Raw genomic sequence first — 17,801 nt, 5'->3', positions numbered from 1 at the left:
AGGGGCCCACCACACAGAGCAAGACTTACTTCAGCAAGGCTCTGGTACCCACTGAGTCCACTCCTTGAGTGTGTCACTTGTGGAGGTGGTTGGGTGGTGCTGTTTCAACGTGGTCTGAAGCTGTCCACTGGGTGTGCTGGCTCTGGGGCAAGGTCAGCCACTGCCTGTGTTCTATCCAGAGCCACCAGACATAAGCTACAAAGTGATCTACAGATGGCTGCTGCTTGTGCTGGTCTTGGAGGTGCCCAGGCGAACCCAAGTTGTGAACCGAGGTTGGCTGCTTCTAGTGCCAGGCCTGGGGCCACTTAAGGAGAGGTATGGGGCTTGTGAGGCCAGATGTTGCTTATTTGAGAGAATTTAGGAAAATCTAAAACAAGAGCCAAGACAGGCCAATCCTATGGTGAAGCCACTGGGGACAGCTTGGGTGGACCTGAAAGTTGGGTAGACCTAAAAGTTGGATGGGGCAGGACCTCAGGGAATCACCAGGTGTGGGGCTACCAGTGTGAGCCAGGTTGCTGGAGTCCCAGATATGGTGGCCATCTGCCTGCCCCAGGGAAGGGCTCACAACAGGAACAACTGCCTCCACCAGCACATCTGTCTGAGAGAAAGCTGCCTCTCCAGCCCTTATCCTGAGGCCAAATAGCTCAGTTCTTCCCTGTATGTCTCTGGTGCCTTCAAGTTGCCTTCTCCACACTGGATCCTGGAGGGAATGAGTCCGAGTAAGTTTATGCGCAGGCCCTTTAAGAGGAACTGCCTTGCCCGGCCAGTGTGGCTCACTAGTTGAGTGTCTACCCATGCACCAAGAGGTCACCAGTTCGATTCCTGGTCAGAGCACATGCCCAGGTTGTGGGCCCAATCTCCAGTGGGAGGCATGCAGGAGGCGGCCTATGGATGTTCTCTTTCCGTCTTTCTGTAAAATCAATAAAGAAAAAAATTTTTTTAAAAAAAGGAGGAACTGCCTGGGGTTTCAGTGGCCTCAGCCTCCCTGAGCCTCAGTTCCCACGGGTTTTTCCAGCCAGAAGCTATGGGGACTTCTCTTCCTGGCACTGGAACCCTCAGCTGGGCGCCTGGTGTGGGACGGGGACCCCTCAGTCCTCAGAGCACCTTCCCAGCTCAGGTGTCCTCCTGATTTTTTTTTTTATCCTCACCTGAGGACATTTTTCCATTTTTTGTTCAGACAGAGTGGGAGGGAGAGAGAGGAAGAGAGAGAGAGAAACATCAATGTGAAAATGACACATCGAGTGGCTGCCACCCGCACGACCAACCAGGGCCGGGGACAAACTGCAACCGACGTATGTGCCTTAGCGGAAATCGAACCCGGGTCTCTCTGGACTGCAGGCCGACGCTCTAACCGCTGAGCCAAACTGGCCAGGGCTCACCCATCACTTCTGAGCCTGCTCAGATCCAGCCTCATGCACCCCCCAGGATCCCTTGTGGTGGGCTGTGGAGGGAATAGCCCCTCTGAGGAGCCACCCAGGGATCTGAGGGCCATCACTTCCTGGTGAGAGGAAGCCCAGACCTACAGAATGCCCACAGGAGGCAGTCCCTTTGTGAGTGGGTCGGCCTGTGCTGCTTGGTGGCCATCCCACCTGGACTTTATGTGGGCCCAGGCCTGCCCCCTCCGTTTCCCCACTGTACCCTCCCACAGCTGGTCCCCAGTCTGCTCCGGATCCCTCCTCCTGGACCTCTCCCACCCATACACCTTCACAGCAGATGAACCTGTGGCCTGGAGCTGCGTGACCCAATCCGGCGGCCACGTGGCCGCTCTGCACGTGGAACGTGACTCATGCAGCTGAGGAACAGAATTTTTAATTTTATTTCATGTTAATCAATTTACATGTAAGTTTATCCTCACCCGAGGCAGGGCTACATGTAAGTTTTTAAATTGATAGTAGTATTCTTAAAAAACATTTAAATATGTGTGGAACAACTTGGATATGTGAATCTACTTTTCAACTGCAAATTTTATGAACTCTAAATACAGATAATTTTCTTTTTTTTACCTTTTTTTTTTTTTTATTGATTTCAGAGAGAGAGTAAGGGAGAGGGAGAGAGAGATAGAAACATCGATGAGAGAGAACATCTATTGACCGCCTCCTGCATGCCCCCCACTGGGGATCGGGCCCACAACCTGGGCATGTGCCCTGACAGGGAATTGAACCGGCGACCTCTTGGTGCATGGGTTGGCATTCAACCACTGAGCCACACCGGCCGGGCCAGATAATTTTCTAATGAAAATTTAACAAACACTGTAAGTATAAACTAGGCACCAGATTTTGAACACTTAGTAAAATAAAATGTAAAACCGTCTTATTAATATTTTTATATTGATTACATGTTGAAATAATATCTTTAATATATTAGATTAAATAAAATATATTATTAAAATTAATTTCACCTGCTTTTTTTAATAGATAAGAGAAAGTTTATTTAGAAAGTTACAGGCAGTAGAAGTGAGCCGGCTGGGCTGGGTCGGCTCAGGAAACAAGTCACAGAAGCAGAAGGGCCCTTGGAGCTTGAGAGAGAGAAAGGCAAAGGTAACAGTAACACCCCTGGGGGAAGAAGAGGGGGTAACGGCCTGCTCCTGAGAGGGAGAGTGCACCTCACCCGATTTTTTTTTTTAATGTAGCTACTAGAAAATTTTTCAATTACTTATGTGGTTCATATTATATTTCTATCAGACAGTACTAGCCTGGAAGTTAAATGTGTAAGTTCAAATCCTGGTTCTGTGTGTCCTGGAGCAATTTAACCAACCTCTCTGAACCTCAGTTTTCTCACCTGTTAGGGATAATAGTAGCACCTGCCTCATAGAGGAATAAAGAAGATAATGTTTGTAAAGCACTTACCACAGTGCCTGGCATATAATAGTGCTCAGGGAAATAAAACAACATTATTATAGGCTTCCTTTTATCGTAACACTCCAAGTGCAGTTCAATTAAACTCAATATTTATTGAGAGCCTGCTATGTGCGGGGCTCTGGGGATTGGATGGAGACAGATCGGACTCCTGCCTCTGCTCTTGTGGAACTCCCATCTGCAAAGAGGGAGGCAGCCTCTAAAAGAAACAGGGTCAGTGCAGGGGGTGCTAAGTGCTGGGGAGAAAATGAAACGTGGATAATTACTCAAGAGTGGCTGGAGGCTGTGGCCAGGGAAGGCTCCCCTGTGGAGCAGGGGACTTTTGAACTAAACCTAACTTACGCTGAACCAGCCAGGTGAGGTTCTGAGGGAGGGATGTTCCCAGCAGAGTGAACAACTAGTGCAGAGGCCAGAGCACAAGCCCCCACCTCGGCTGTCTGTGTTGCACAATCTGCTCACCAAATTTTCCACTTCTTGCATCCAACTCTCTCCTGGCCACAACACTGTCCCTGTGTTCATGGTAAGCTTTGTAAAGCTGGTCCACATTATCTCCCTTCTCATCGGTTCTGCATGCTCCTGTCTGCCTTCGCAGACTTCTTCTCATTGCCCCTCCAGCTCAGGTCTGTTGTAGGAAGTTTCCCCTGATGGTTCTGTCCTGGCTGGTCTCTGCCAGGTTCTTCTAGGCTGAATACTTTGTTCTACACCATCCTGGTTTCCACCCACCCCCTTCATCTTTCTAGGGCGGTTGTGCTTTTCCAACACACTTTCCCTTTTTCCTAGGGCAGGAACCAGACCCAAAACCAGAACCAGGTCTTACACGCTTCCCAGCACAGAGCCGAGCCATTCAGTTGCTCCTATGGAGTGCCAGATCCCTTCTCTGAGAGGCATGTCTGCCCAGGTAGAGTGGAAAATCCCTGGCTGAAGGAAGGGCCGTGGAAATTTCTTCTTAACATTCCCTTTCCAAACTTGGACTTGCCCCAGAAAGCAGTCAAGCATTCGCCCAGTAACCTGCAGGGCAGCTCTGTCCTTCCTCCATTCCCATCCCAGGCTAGAGCCCAAGAAGCAGAGATGAGTGGGAAGGGCTGGGGAAAAGCCACAGTGACAGCAGATGACAGCTCAGCTCTGCCTCAGAGAATGACTCTTGATGTCCTCTAGTCCCACCCCCTCAGTTCAAAGATGAAGAAACACAGGTCAGTGGCAAAATCTTACTGGATTGCAGGTCTCCCCACTCCCAGTCCAACCTCCTTCCATTGTTCCATGTACCTGTCTCCTCATTTGTAAAATGAGAACAATAATAATAGCACCTACTTCATTGGATTGGTGATGTTAAATGAGTTAAAGATGTAAAGTATTCTATAAATACGAGCTCTGTGTCCTCTCCAGTCTGAGCTTGCCCCCCTCAGAGCCCCGTGCTGGAGTGTGCTGGTAGCATTCTGCAGGAGGTGGCTGGCTCCGGGACGGAGGCTTGAGTGAGGGCTGGAAGTCATCGCCAGAGGCAAGCACGTCCACCGAAGCCTGCCCCTGCCCGGCCTATAGCCTGTGTCCACAGCACGTCTGGCCCATATGTGTCTTGCTGCTTTTTAAATGTATGCAGATGCAATTACAGTGAGTAAAAAACAAATTCATTTACATTATTACTGGAGTTCACAGGTTTGTCATACATTAGTTCAATCAATGATAAGTAATGGGGGTTCAGAACAGGTTGGGGGCCACTGGGACGGGTGCCTCAATCCTCAGCCCTTCTCCCCTGTGGTGGCCTGGGCTCCTCTCCTGTCCTCTGAGATGTGTGAACCCAAATCAGCTCTACCACTCTCCCCGCCCCTCCGGCCACCCCCAGGGGGTCTCTGACAGGGACCTGGGATGCCTGGGATGAGGTCCAGGTGAGAGAATGAGGAGAGCTGCCCTCACATCTTCAGGGCTGAAGTTTCCTCCTTCCTCCCCTGGAGCCCGTCCTCACTCTGGCTGGCTGACACCCCCTCTCCTCCATCTTCCTAGAACATATAGAATACTGCAGCTCCACAGCCCTCCCCTGGTCTTTCCCTACTTACCACCTTGTAGGCATGGGTGCAGTGGGACTTGACTGTTGGGGTCATTTGAACTTGGATGGGATGTGGAGTGGCAGGAAGTGCTTGGAATTTGTGCACTGTTGGTGGGAATGTAAAATGGTGCAGCTGCGCCCTGGCCGGTTTGGCTCAGCGGTTGGAGCATTGGCCTACGGACCAGAGAGTCTCGGGTTCGGTTCCCGCTAGGGGCACGTACCAAAAAAAAAAAAAAAATGGTGCAGTTGCTGTGGAAAACAGTGTGGTGAGCCCAACTGGTGTGGCTCAGTGGTTGAGTGTCGACCCATGCACCAAGAGATCTAGGTTCAGTTCCTGGTCAGGAAACATGCCCAGGTTGTGGGCCTGATCCTCAGTGGGGGGCATGCAGGAGGAGGCCAATTGATGTTCTCACATCGATGTTTCTATCTTTCCCTCTCCCTTCCTTTCTCTCTCTAATATCAATAAAGAAAAGAAAAAGAAAACAGTATGGTGATTCCTCAAAAAATTAAAAATAGAAATATTATAATGATCCAATAATTCCACTTCTGGGAATATACCCTAAAGAAATTAAAGCAAGTCTCAAAGAGTTATTTGTACACCCATGTTTATAACAGTATTGTTCATAATAGCCAAAAGAAGGAAGCAATTCAAGTGTCTATTGGTGGATGAATGGATAAGCAAAATGTGGTATATACATGCAATGGAATATTATTCAGCCTTAAAAAGAACGGAAATTCTGACAGTTGCAACAACATGGATGAACCTTGAAGATGTGCTAAGTAAAGTAAGCCAGGCACAAGAAGACAAATACTGTGTGATTTTACTTGTATCAGATAACTAGAGTAGTGAAATTCATAGAGACACAAAGTAAAATGGTGGTTGTCAGGGGCTGAGGGAAGGGGTAAATGGGGACTGTTTAATGAGTATATAGTTTCAGTCTGCAAGATGAAAAGTTTTTGAGAAAGGTTGCACAACAATGAGAATTATTTAATATTAGTGAACTGTACACTTACAATGATTAGGATGGTATTTTTTATGTTGTATACTTTACCACAATTTTTCTCTTTTATCCTCACCCAAGAATATTTTTCCATTTTTTTGTTGAGATAGAGTGGGAGGGAGGGAGAGGAAGAAAGAGAAAGAGAAACATCGACATGAAAGGGACACATTGAGTGGCTGCCACCTGTACAACCCAACCAGGGCCGGGGACAAACTGCAACCGAGGTACGTGCCCTTAGCGGGAACCGAACCAGGGTCTCTCAGGACTGCAGGCTGATGCTCTAACTGCTGAGCCAAACTGGCCAGGGCACTTTACCACAATTTTTAAAAAACAGTGTATGGGCCCTGGCCAGTGTGGTTCAGTTGGTTGAGCATCATCCTGTGAGCTGAACGGTAACTGATGATGATGGTTGCAGGATCGATCCCCAAATCCCCAGATCCCCAGATTTCTAGTCAGGGTCCTTTCTATCCTTCCTTTCTTCTCCACATGTTCATTAGTTGTTGTTGTTGTTTTGAGGAATGAACATTCTTATATAAGTTTTCGTGTGGACATTATGTTTTCATTTCTCTTGGGTATATACCTATAAAGTGAAATTGCTGGGTCAGATGGTAACTCTATGTTTAACATCATGAGGACCTACCAAACTGTTTTCCAAAGTGACTGCACCATTGTACAATTCCTTCAACAATGTATGAGGATTCCAGTTTCTCCATACCCGTGCCAATAGTAGATATTATTTATCTGTCTCCTTGATTATAGCCATTTTGGTGTATTAAATGGTATCTCATTGAAAGGTGATTTACATTTTCCTAATGAGCAATAATGTTAAACATCTTGGCTTATAGATCATTTGTATATCTTTTTTTGAGAAATGTCTCTTCAGATGCTTTGCTCATTTTTTTTTTTATCCTCACCTGAGGACATTTTTGCATTTTATCTTCAGAAAGAGCGAGAGGGAGAAGGAGAGGGGGAGGAATATAGAGAAATATTGACCTGAGAGAAACACATTGACTGGTTGCCACCCACACGACCCCAATCACTGGTTGCCAACCACACGACCCCAACCGGGGCGGGGGACAAACTGCACCAAGGTACGTGCCCTTAGCGGGAATCGAACTGGGCCTCTCTGGTCTACGAGCCAACACTCTAACCGCTGAGCCAAACCGGCCAGGGCTCTTTTCTCATTTTTTAATTGAGTTATAAGAGTATTTTAGCCCTGGCCAGTTTGGCTCAGCGGTTAGAGCGTCGGCCTGTGGTCCTGAGAGACCCGGGTTCGGTTCCCGCTAAGGGTGCGTACCTCGGTTGCAGTTTGTCCCCGGCCCTGGTCGGTTGTGCGGGTGGCAACCACTCGATGTGTTCCTTTCACGTTGATGTTTCTCTCTCTCTCTCTCTGTTCCTCTCTCTCCCTCCCACTCTACCTGAACTAAAAATGGAAAAATGTCCTCGGGTGAGGATAAAAAAAAAAAAGAGTATTTTATATGTTCTAGATGCAAATCACTTATCAATATATGATTTGCAACATATTTTCTCCCAGTCTGTGGGTCCTTTTTTCACTCACTTGATTGTGTCCTTTGAAAGACAAATGTTTTCAAATTTTATAAATTTATAAAGTCCAACTTGTTGCCCAGCCGGTGTGGCTCAGTGGTTGAGCATTGACCCATGCACCAAAAGGTGGCTGGTTCAACTCCTGGTCAGGGCACATGCCCAGGTTGTGGGCCCGATCCCCCGTGGGGGGCATGCAGGAGGCAGCCAATCATTGTTCTCTCTCATCGATGTTTCTGTCTCTCTCCCCCTCTCCCTTCTTCTCTCTCTAAAAGCAATAAAGAAAAAAAAATTAATAACCAATAATAAGTCAAACTTGTTGATCGTCTCTTTTATCTTGTACTTTTGGTGTCATATCTAAGAAATCATTGCCTAATCCAAGATTGTGAAGATTTATTCCTAGATTTTATTCTAAGAGTTTTATAATTTATCTCTTCCATTTAGGTCTGTGATCCACTTTGAGTTGATTTTTGTGTATATATACCTTTTTCAAAAATGCATGTATTGACGCCCTGGCTGATATGGCTCAGTTGGTTGGGCATCATCCTCTGCACCGGTTCCATTCCTGGCCAGGGCACATGCCTGAGCTGCAGGCTCAATCCCTGGTAGGGGACATTCAGGAGGCAATGATCTATGTTTCTCTCTCTCTCTCCCTCTCCCTTTCTCTTTCTCTAAAAATCCATTTTAAAAATTCATGTATTGAAGTGTAATTTACATTCAATAAAATTTACCAATTTTAGTCATTCTATATTGTTGGATAATTTTTCCTGGGAAGTTAGGGAGAGAAAAAAATTGAGTACCCATTTTCTCTCCTTATGCCCCACAATTTTGTTTATAAGTGTGAGAGAGTGGGGGAGAGAGATAGAAAAAGAGAAAGAGAATCAGCTTCTTAGGGGTCCCACTTATTTTGGCTTTCTCTTGCAGCCCCATGGATCCATTTAATTATATATAGATTGAGTGAATGAATGCAGTAATCAAGTGACAGTCCATCAGTGTCTGCTTTCAGAGTCACAGACCGAAGACCACATGACCACAGATACTGCCATTGTTGGGATGGGGATGAAGACTCTTCGGCTGGGTCCCTGCATGGATGTGTCTGGGTTTAATGGGCTGTCTTCTAATTTGTGATTCTTTCATAAAGAGCCCCTCTTTCAGGATAATTACCGAGTCCTGCAGTTGTCTATTAATTGGGCCTGGTTTTGGTGCCTCATGTGTCCTCAGCCTTATGCTGGGATGCCCCAGCAGCACTTGGCCACCTCTGCCAGGAAAAGCAGGATATGGCTGACCCAGACACTGAGCTGGGGAACCAGGAATAGAAGGACCAGGAGGCAGAAGACCACACTTCCCATCTTAGCCCTACAGCCCTGCTCACTGAGCCACCTTGGGCCTCCACATTTCCTTCTTTTTTTTTTTTTACTTTTTTTTTATCCTCACCCAAGGACATTTTTCCATTCTTTGTTCAGGTAGAGTGGGAGGGAGAGAGAGGAAGAGAGAGAGAAACATCGACGTGAAAGGGACACATCGAGTGGCTGACACCTGCACAACCAACCAGGGCCGGGGACAAACTGCAACCGAGGTACGCGCCCTTAGCGGGAACCGAAACTGGGTCTCTCCGGACCGCAGGCTGACACTCAACCACTGAGCCAAACCAGCCAGGGTGTCCACATTTCCTTCTGAACTAGGAGGTAAAACTAAAGGAACCTTTTTGTTTTTCCTGGTGCCCTGACTGGAGATTGAACCTGCAACCTAGGCTTATTGGAACAATGCTCCTACTGAGTTACCTGGCCAGGGCTTATGAAAGGAAACTTTAGTCCTGGCCGGTTTGTCTCAGAGGTTGGAGCGTCAGCCCACAGACCAAAGAGCTGAGGGTTCGATTCTGGTCAAGGGCATGTATCTATCTCAGTTGCAGTTTGGTCCCCGGCCCTGGTTGGGGTCATGCGGGAGGCAGCCAGTCGATGTGTCTCTCTCACATCAATGTTTCTCTCCTCTCTCTCTCCCTCCCTCCCTCCCACTCTATCTGAAGATAAATGAAAAAATATCCTCGGGTAAAGATTAAAAAAATAAGATTAATAAAATTTTAAAAAGAAAGGAAACTTTTACAGGGTGCTTAATATATATGCCAGGCTTAGAAAAATATAGCTTAGAAGTAATGCTGTCTAAGCACATTACTCCAAAATGTTTTTCACAAGAATTTATTAAGGTTATATGTTGACATGACTGTTATTAAGATGGTAGCTTTTGGAAAGATGGTAGAGGAAAGCAGGACCGGAGGGGGAAGAAGTCAAAGGTGGTCCCTACTGTGCAGGGTGCTCAGCAGGCAGCTCTGCCACAGCTCAGACCCCCATCTCTTGCGGGGCCACTGTCTTCCTCACTATTACCCCCATTTTACAGCTGAGGAAACTGAAAGTGACTTGCTCAAGGTCATCAGCTTAGAAATATCTGAGCCAGGATTCAAACCCACATTTCACTATCTCCACTGCATGGCGGCCTCAGCCAAGGACATAGCCTTTACTATTCCTCTACATGAGGTGACAGGTATAATAGAAGAACAAAGTGTTCCTACCCTGCCCTCTTTTTTCCTTAGCCTGAGAGTCTGAGGCTGGCAGAGGAATCTTGCATTGTCTGAGCCAAGGGAGAGGGGGATGCTCAAGAGAGAGGTGTCCCACAGAGCTGGATGGATACTCAGTAAGTACGTACAATGAGATCAGAACATTGCTAAGCTTTCAACACTGCAGTCATTAAGGGGGAGGCAAGGGAAGGTAGAGGGGAGTCATAAAAGGGCTAGAACTTGCTCTGGGCCTTAAAGGAAGGACAGGCTTTGCAGGCAAGAAAGGGTCCACATCCCTCATATAGGGCACTGTAATGAGCAGAGTCTGGGGCTAGAAAAGGGGGCAGGCCACACTGACCTGTACCAAAAGAAGCAGAGTGGCAGGGAATATCTTGGATAGGCTGACTAGGACCCAATACCAAAAGCTGAGAGGCAGATAGCAGAATCTGATAATAGGGAGCTAGTGCAGGTCCTAGAGTAGTATCTTGAATAGGTGGGAAATAGAAATAAGGGAGGGAATCGTATACAAAGGGAGGTAATCGGTACAAATTTTGTAGGCCTAATAATATGACTTCTGAAAGCGTTTTTCAAAGTTGGACTTCAGTCTTAGCAAAAAGGAGCCTGCCCCATCTTCCTTTCAAAAGCCCAATGTCTGGGGCAGAGCTTCCTGCTACATCTTAGGAGGCCCAAGAACTACCACCCAGGAGCTCTTCTGTCCTGCTTGTGGAGATTTTCAAGCGCTGTGAAGATGAAAAAGCCCGTCTAGCTTCAGAAGAGGGTTCTCAGCTGAGCTTTCTTGAGAACCCAAGCTTTCCTCGGGCACCAGTCTAACCGAGTGTGCTTACTGCCTCCTAGTCCTGGAGAGGGGTTAATGCTTGTTGTGCCATCCAGCCTCCATGTACCAATAAGACTCTTCTGAAGCAATACACAGTTGTTTTTCTTGCTCCATTTTTGAAGCCAAGGAAACAGCCATAAGCATTGGCACTGATCTCAACTCATGGGAAAGTGACCCTCAGACACCACGCAAATGTTGAGCTTGCTTCACTCCCAGCTCCCACCCTGAGGGCCTGGGTGGATAATAGGTCAGCTATGGTCAGAAGAAGATGGACATGGAAGGGCATGGGCCTCTGTTTATTAATCTGTAAAATACTACAAACCCCTGCCGGATCCACACTTCACAAGGTGGCTATTAGGAGGATTTGCTCAGAAAATGAGTGTGAGGGTGCTTCAAAAATTGCTCTCACCATTTTCAAATCTAGTTCTAACCCAAATTCATTCATTTTGGGGAACAAGTCACTCAGTTCTACCAAAGAGATGTGTCTTCTAAACCATCTCAAAGTCCAGGACCCTGTGTCAGAATCCCTGATGAACATGCAGATTCCTAGGTCTCTTCTCCAGCACCCTTGCTCAGAATCTCCACCAGGGATCTGTTTTTATTTTTTTTTCCCGATATTTTGTTCAGATAGAGTGGGAGGGAGAGAGAGAGAGAAGAACATCTACGTGAAAGGGACACATCGAGTGGTTGCCACCACACGACCCAACCAGGGCCGGGGACAAACTGCAACCGAGGTACGTGCCCTTAGCAGGAACTGAACCCGGGTCTCTCTGGACCGCAGGCTCTAACCGCTGAGCCAAACTGGCCAGGACAGGGATCTGTGTTTTAACTGGGGACCCAAGAGATCTGACTATACACTCAAGTGGAAAAACTACTTTTACAGTTGGGCAAACAAGGCCTATCTGGGACCAGGAAGAGAAACAGAGAGATAACTCTCCAAAGGCAAGTGTGGGAGGGCTGCCTGACAGTCACAGGGAGTGAGAAGTGGAAAAGGCCTTGGCTTTCATCTGGCCCAACCCCAGTTTCACTGATAAGAACATTGGGGCCCAGAGAGTACAATGAGTCCAAGTCACCCAAGGCATTCATGAAGACAGGTCTGTAATGCCCTTGTCTCTGGGGCCTCATTCCTCCTTCCTTCACCTCCATGTACATGAGTGTCTGTATGTGCGTTGTATGTTCCACACCTGCCTGGACCACACCTCCCAGTGGCAGGTCATGTCCCTCTCTGAACCCTACTTTCCTTGTCTAGTAAGAAGCTTGAAGGAAATAGGTTTGGGTTTTTTGTTTGATGTTTTTACCTATTTTAGAGAGAGAGAAAGGTAGAGGGAGAGGGAGAGGGAGAGAAACATCAATCGGCTGCCTCCTGCATGCACCTCAACCGGGGACCAAATCTGCAACTTGGGCATATGCTCAACCAACTGAGCCACACCGGCCGAGGAAATAATGTTTTGTAAAATCCATTTATTGATGTTTCTGCCCTATAGTCTTTTTATATCCAAAGATAAAATTTGTAATGTTCATGATTACAGCACTAATAGAACTTTCACCAAAAAAGTTTCTTGCAGTCCTTTCATTACCTGTAAGGACCTTGGGCTTAGGGGGCCCTTGTACCTGGGCCTCCTAACCCAGGGCACAGCCAGGTGAGCTCTGCCTACTGGAGACTCTGGCTTTGTGGGAGGTCTGACTCACTCCTCACCTTCCAGCATTTTCCCCTGGTAGCCTCAGTCTGCAGGGATCCAGGGTTCTTGGCACGGATGGCACACAATCCACATACCTCTATTACCAGGCTGGCAGGCAGCCCTGGAAAGGGACAGAGAAACACACAGGTGGACCTGAATCTGATGTAACCCACCTTTTAACAGCACCCATCTTACTCCCTATTATTTCTTGGCACTAATAAGAGACTCAACCAACTTTTAACAAACACTTTTTTATTAGAAAAGTAAAAAATATTGCATAGGTCTTAATACTTGAACATCAAGTGTATTCATGAACAGCAAGTATCTTCATGTAAACAGTTCTAGATGGAAGACCCACATGGCACTCCTCTGGGGGTGGGGTTCCAGCCCCCACCCCAATCAGCCCTACCCCTCACAGATAAATTCTTCAGTACACATCAGGGGATGGGCCAAATGCAGCTCCCAGGTGTATTTTTTTCTCAAGTGTCAAAGATCCCCCAAGTGATCCCAACACCCACCCCTTTCTACTCTTACATTCATGCGTCTGTAAGATAGCTGCCTAGAACAGGTCAGTAGTGAAGCTCCGGATCAAAAAAACAACAACAACAGATGCAAAACCAAAGAACAAACACATTTGGCCCCTTCAGACCATGAGATACACAAAACACCTCGATGACTTCCCCCCTCCCACAGGGCCAGCTACCTTGAGCACACACCAACTGTAATTGTAGAGGCCAGTGCAGCCCAGCTGCTCTCCTGGCTGTCACACCACTGTTGTCTTAACTGTCAGTAACAATAAAAATAAGGTACATGCTACATACACATCCAGCCAGAAGCCTGGTTGGCCCCTAAACCTTAGTTTCATGCTACAGTACTGAGGGACAAGTGTGTGTCCCCAATGAGAAGCCACCTACACCCACTTCACTGAGCTCCCCAGGAAACACTCTCTGCCACCTCACCTTCCTCCCCTCAAGTGGCTGTTGTCAGTTCTCTAACTGGCAGGCAACAGTTCCTCCAATGTCCTGCCAATGTCCACCCCAAAAGTTCAGTTGTCTGCTGTGGGGGCTGTGTCAGCCCCTCAGCCCCGAGTTCAACACTCCTCAATGAGCAGCTGTTCTGAGCTGTACAGCTTCTTCTTGATGACTCGGAAGCCAGTGCTCAGCGTCAGGGACTGGCTGAAGCCAGGGACGAAGGGAGAGTTGGCGGAGCTAAACAGTCCTTGGATCTTGGGCCAGAGGCGTGAGTCCAGGCGCAGCACGAGTGTCAGCTGGAAGGTGGGTACCAGGCTGGGGTCGAGGGCCAGTTGGCCCACGCTGTGGCAGCTCTTGCCTTGTTCTACGCAGATGTCCAGCAGCGCCCCCCGCAGGCCGCACGGCTCACTGTAGGCCAGGCGCAGTAGTTCTTTGCCCACCTGGCTCACCAGCTGGCCCGGCATCAGCAGACGCGCGGGGCGCCGCGAGCCCAGTCGTGCCTGGGCCAGGCTCTCCTGCAACAGCTGCATCAGGTTGGCACACAGGTGCTCGTCCTCAGGGTCGCTGAGCAGCTCAAAGTCAGGGAGGGACACCCCATCCAGGTACGCCGAGTCTAGAAGGGAGAGCACACAAGGGAGGGTGTAAGGGCATGTCGCTCACGGGGGAGATGCTGTTTCGCCAAGAAACCAACACTCCCTCCCACTCCGTGCCTCAGTTTCCACCCCACACTCGTGCCCTATACTCCAATACCCCTCCTCCACTCCATCATCCCTCCGAAATCTGGGTTCTGATGGGATAGGAAGACAAGGTGGGTTTGACTCCTTCCTGCGCGGCCCTCCTCTCACCTTCCCGGCCCCCGAATCTCTGCCGGTCCCCGCCCACGGCTTACCTTCCTCGGGTCCAAAGCCACTGTTGCTGCTATCCAGAGACTCGCAGTCCGAGCTCTCCAGGCTCGCGCAGCGGCCGAGCCCCTCTCCTCGGGCCGCCGACCCCCAGGCTGAGCGCGGTGGCTGATCTGGGGTGGGAGTTCGGGACGAGGACGAAGACGACGAGGAAGAGAAAGACGAGAAGCGATCCCAAAGGCTAGGCATGGTGAGGACCGACACCAGGACGTCTGCGGATGAGCTCAGGGTGCGGGAGCGCAGAAGACGCTGTAAGACAAGAGGGGCACGGACCGGCGTCAGTCTGGGGGCTGGACCAGACGGAGAACGCTAGGACCCGTACGACTGAGACCTCCCCACCCAGGCATCGGCAATCGAGAAGGGACACTCACCAGCTAACACGGTCAGCGAGAACTGCAGGGACAAGTGCCGCTTGAATGAGTGCGCGAAGTGGTGCCAACCCCCGAGCGTTGCCCAGACTTGTCCTTTCCAACCACTCTCACCTCCCCCTTGGCCTGCCGCGGTCCCTAGCACCAGCGCGGAGAGGCCTATAAGGACTAGCGCAGAGAAGCCACGCCCCGTTAGTGCTGCAGCCCAATCCAGACCCGGGAGTGTGGCCCGCCTCGGCCAATGGGCTCCGGGCGCACGTTCGCAACGTTCTCTCTTGCCCGGTGACAGCGATCTGGCCCCGCCCCCGCTGAGCCCCAGCACTTACTCGGCCGAACCCCGAGCTGTGACCACGCCCCTTTTCTGGAAAGGATCCGCGGCGGCTGCAGCTGCCAAGGTCCCCGAGGGCGCTCGCGGCAGGGGAGGATCAAGGAAAGAGTTGTTTATTATAGGGTCGTGTTGCTGGGGGATGGGGTAGCCCGTCACCACGCCGGGGGAGAAGCAGGGTAACTTGAAGAAGCGGCGGGCAGGGAAAACGGTTGCCCCAGAGTCTGGGAACCTGGAGCTAAAAGTACAACTGGGCGCAAGGTGGATGCTGGTGGGACGGCGGCGCGGAGAGCTGACTTGAACCTGGCCGGTTCTCGCGCACGTACCCCACGCTAACCCTGCCCTGCGAATGATCCGGATATGGGGATGGGGTCCAAAGACTGGGCTCCCCCTGCCCCGCAGCCCACTTGCCCACCCTCCTGTTACTCTCCGGCCCCATGGGATGGGTTAATGAGGGAGTCCGTGCCCGCTATAAGCGCCTGGCCCCCAAACCGTGTCCGTTCCCACCTCCCAACTGCTTCCAAGGAGAGGGTGGTTAAAGGAGTGTTGATGGGGTTCCTAGCGCCTGATCCTGGGGCTGAGAACTAGGACCCACATCAGATGGACGCACTGACCCACCCATGTCCCTACAGATGTCCGCGGTGCAAAAGTGACTCCCCGGCCCACTGCGGCCGAGAGCCCTCGGGCGTCCATCGGGTCCTAGCGCCCCTGCTTCAAAGAGCTTTGTGTAAGAGCCCCTGAGAGTTGCATCAGGACCGCGGATCTAGATCTCTGGGAAAGCCCGGGAGTGCAATGGCCATCCCAGCTTTCATCATTCAGGCGGGGCCACAGGAAATCTGCCTTGACAGCGGTACTGGAAGACAGATATGATTGCAGAGGGTGGGAATAGGTCTCGACTTTTATTTCTTTAAAGATTTATCAATCTGGAACAAGGGGATCCTGATTCAAGGGGGAACCAAGCTTACATCAGATGCTTCCTCTCCGGGGCAGGCGGGAGCCTAACCAGATCAGACAGGTGGGGCCTCTCCTCTGGGCAGGATTGCACGTGACCGCAGGCTCCTGCTGGAGAGGTCGGGCTACTGCGTCCCCACCCCCACCCCCATTTAAAAACAAAAAGTCTGACCCGTGGTCCAACCTTGCAAATCTAGACAGAACTGGAAAGGACGGGAATTCAAGCCCTGAACCCCATCCTCATTTTCTAGATGAGAAACCACGTGTGGAAACAATTTTATTGATAAAAAATAAATTAGGGGACTCAGATTAGGAGAGATCTCAGATTAGGATTCAGATGAGGAAACTGCAGCAGAATCCAATAGTCCCTTAGCCTCTGGGGCTTGCAAGGCCTGAACTCTGGTTCTTTCTCGAATATCTTCCAAACTGCTGTCACTTGCTGTGAACTTTTAAGACACCAGGTCAGGGTAGTTATGTGAAGTGCTTGGAGGGCTGGGGGTAAATGACATCCTCTTGAGATCATCTTGTACTGAAGTGGGAAGAAGAGAGTTGGGGATTACCAGTATGATGTGTCTTTCTGTTGCCCAGAAGAGATGATCAGAGAATTAATTCATCAGAGGACCATCCACTCCTCTCACCAGACTGACTGGGCTGGGGACACCTGAGACAGCAGGAGATAGATTTAGGATATTGGGGTATTTTTCTTCTCTCTATCTCTCAGAGAAAGAAAATAAAAGGAAGTATTTCAGAAAACTGTGGAACACTACTTTAAGAAAAATAGAGATAAAAAAAAAAAAAAGTGGATCTTCATAAGCAAAACAATCCAGAACCATTTTGGTAGGGTCAGTTTACTAGGAATCATTCATTCACTCAGTAAACTTTATTGACTTTAGAGAGAAACATTGATGAGAGAAAACATCGGTTGGCCCTCCTGGGGATCAGGCCCACAAGCTCGGCATGTGCCCTGACCAGGAATACAAACTGGTAACCTCCTCCTACATGGGTCAATGCTCAACCACTGAACCACACCAGTGGGCTAAGCACCTTTCTTCATTCACTGTCTTATTCTGTCAGTAAAACAGCTTTTCCGAAATGGGAAGGACTGTGTTAATGGGCACTAAGTAATTTTGTTTCTTTTCAAAAGAAATCCATTAATGTTGTTGTCTGTGTTTTTTTAAAAGTGATGAAAAAAAGGCAGGCAGCCTTCACCCTGGAACATTTTCCCAGAGTACAAGGGAGTGGGGTACAGGGTGAAAAACCACCTGCAAGGAGGCCTGGCTGAGGCCTAGTAGGAGGAGGGAAGAGAACTCTACATGGGTTTCCACTGATACTCTTCACTCTTGTGGAGGAGGGGGCAGAAACCCATCCCTTTGTCTGCCTGGAGAACCACTGGAGCTGGAAGGGTAATTTTCCAACTGTTAGTCCCTCTGAGGAGCCAGGGTGAAGGGTCTTGGTTCGCCCTATGAGGTGAAGGGTAGGGTCCCTTCCACCTGGCTGGAGATAAAAAGACTGTAACTTACTTCACAGACCCTTGAAGCAGATGGGGTGGGGGGAACCCAGAAATGTGGCACTCCTAGGAGGAGGCATCTCCATCCTCTGGCCTTTGAGCCAGGCCTCTTCAGAGTCCTCAAAGATCCTATAAACCCTACATTTGATGTGCTTCTCTCCCCCTCCTACTCCTCTTGGGCTTAGGCTGGCTACAGGTCAGACTTGCCTTGGAGACCTAGCTCTGGCATCCTTTCCTCCAGAAAGGCCTCCCCAGTGCCCCCACTCCAAACCTTGATCC

At 49.3% G+C, this 17,801-nt stretch overlaps 1 protein-coding gene across 1 annotated transcript; it reads right to left on the bottom strand.

The window, feature by feature from the left end:
• Nucleotides 1–12,267: 12,267 nt before the first annotated feature.
• Nucleotides 12,268–14,865, bottom strand: DDIT4 (DNA damage inducible transcript 4). The gene is made up of 3 exons (XM_036265865.1): nucleotides 14,743–14,865; nucleotides 14,359–14,620; nucleotides 12,268–14,082 (listed from the first exon to the last, which is right to left on the bottom strand). The coding sequence occupies exons 2-3, from the start codon at nucleotides 14,558–14,560 to the stop codon at nucleotides 13,589–13,591; spliced, it is 696 nt and encodes a 231-aa protein (XP_036121758.1). The 5' UTR covers nucleotides 14,561–14,620; nucleotides 14,743–14,865; the 3' UTR covers nucleotides 12,268–13,588.
• Nucleotides 14,866–17,801: the final 2,936 nt, after the last annotated feature.

The sequence above is a fragment of the Molossus molossus genome, unplaced genomic scaffold (genome assembly GCF_014108415.1).
Source record: "Molossus molossus isolate mMolMol1 unplaced genomic scaffold, mMolMol1.p scaffold_m16_p_17, whole genome shotgun sequence".
NCBI lineage: Eukaryota > Metazoa > Chordata > Mammalia > Chiroptera > Molossidae > Molossus > Molossus molossus.
The sequence above is the reverse complement of the archived record's forward strand: the minus strand, read 5'-3'. Positions and strand labels throughout refer to the sequence as shown.

What these genes read in the sequence shown, in the direction of transcription:
- DDIT4 (XM_036265865.1), bottom strand. Translation starts at nt 14,560, where the DNA reads ATGCCTAGCCTTTGGGATCGCTTCTCGTCTTTCTCTTCCTCGTCGTCT. An exon ending in TGGCTTTGGACCCGAGGAAG is followed by an intron (nt 14,083 to 14,358) that starts GTAAGCCGTGGG and finishes TCTCCCTTCTAG; the next exon opens with ACTCGGCGTACCTGGATGGG.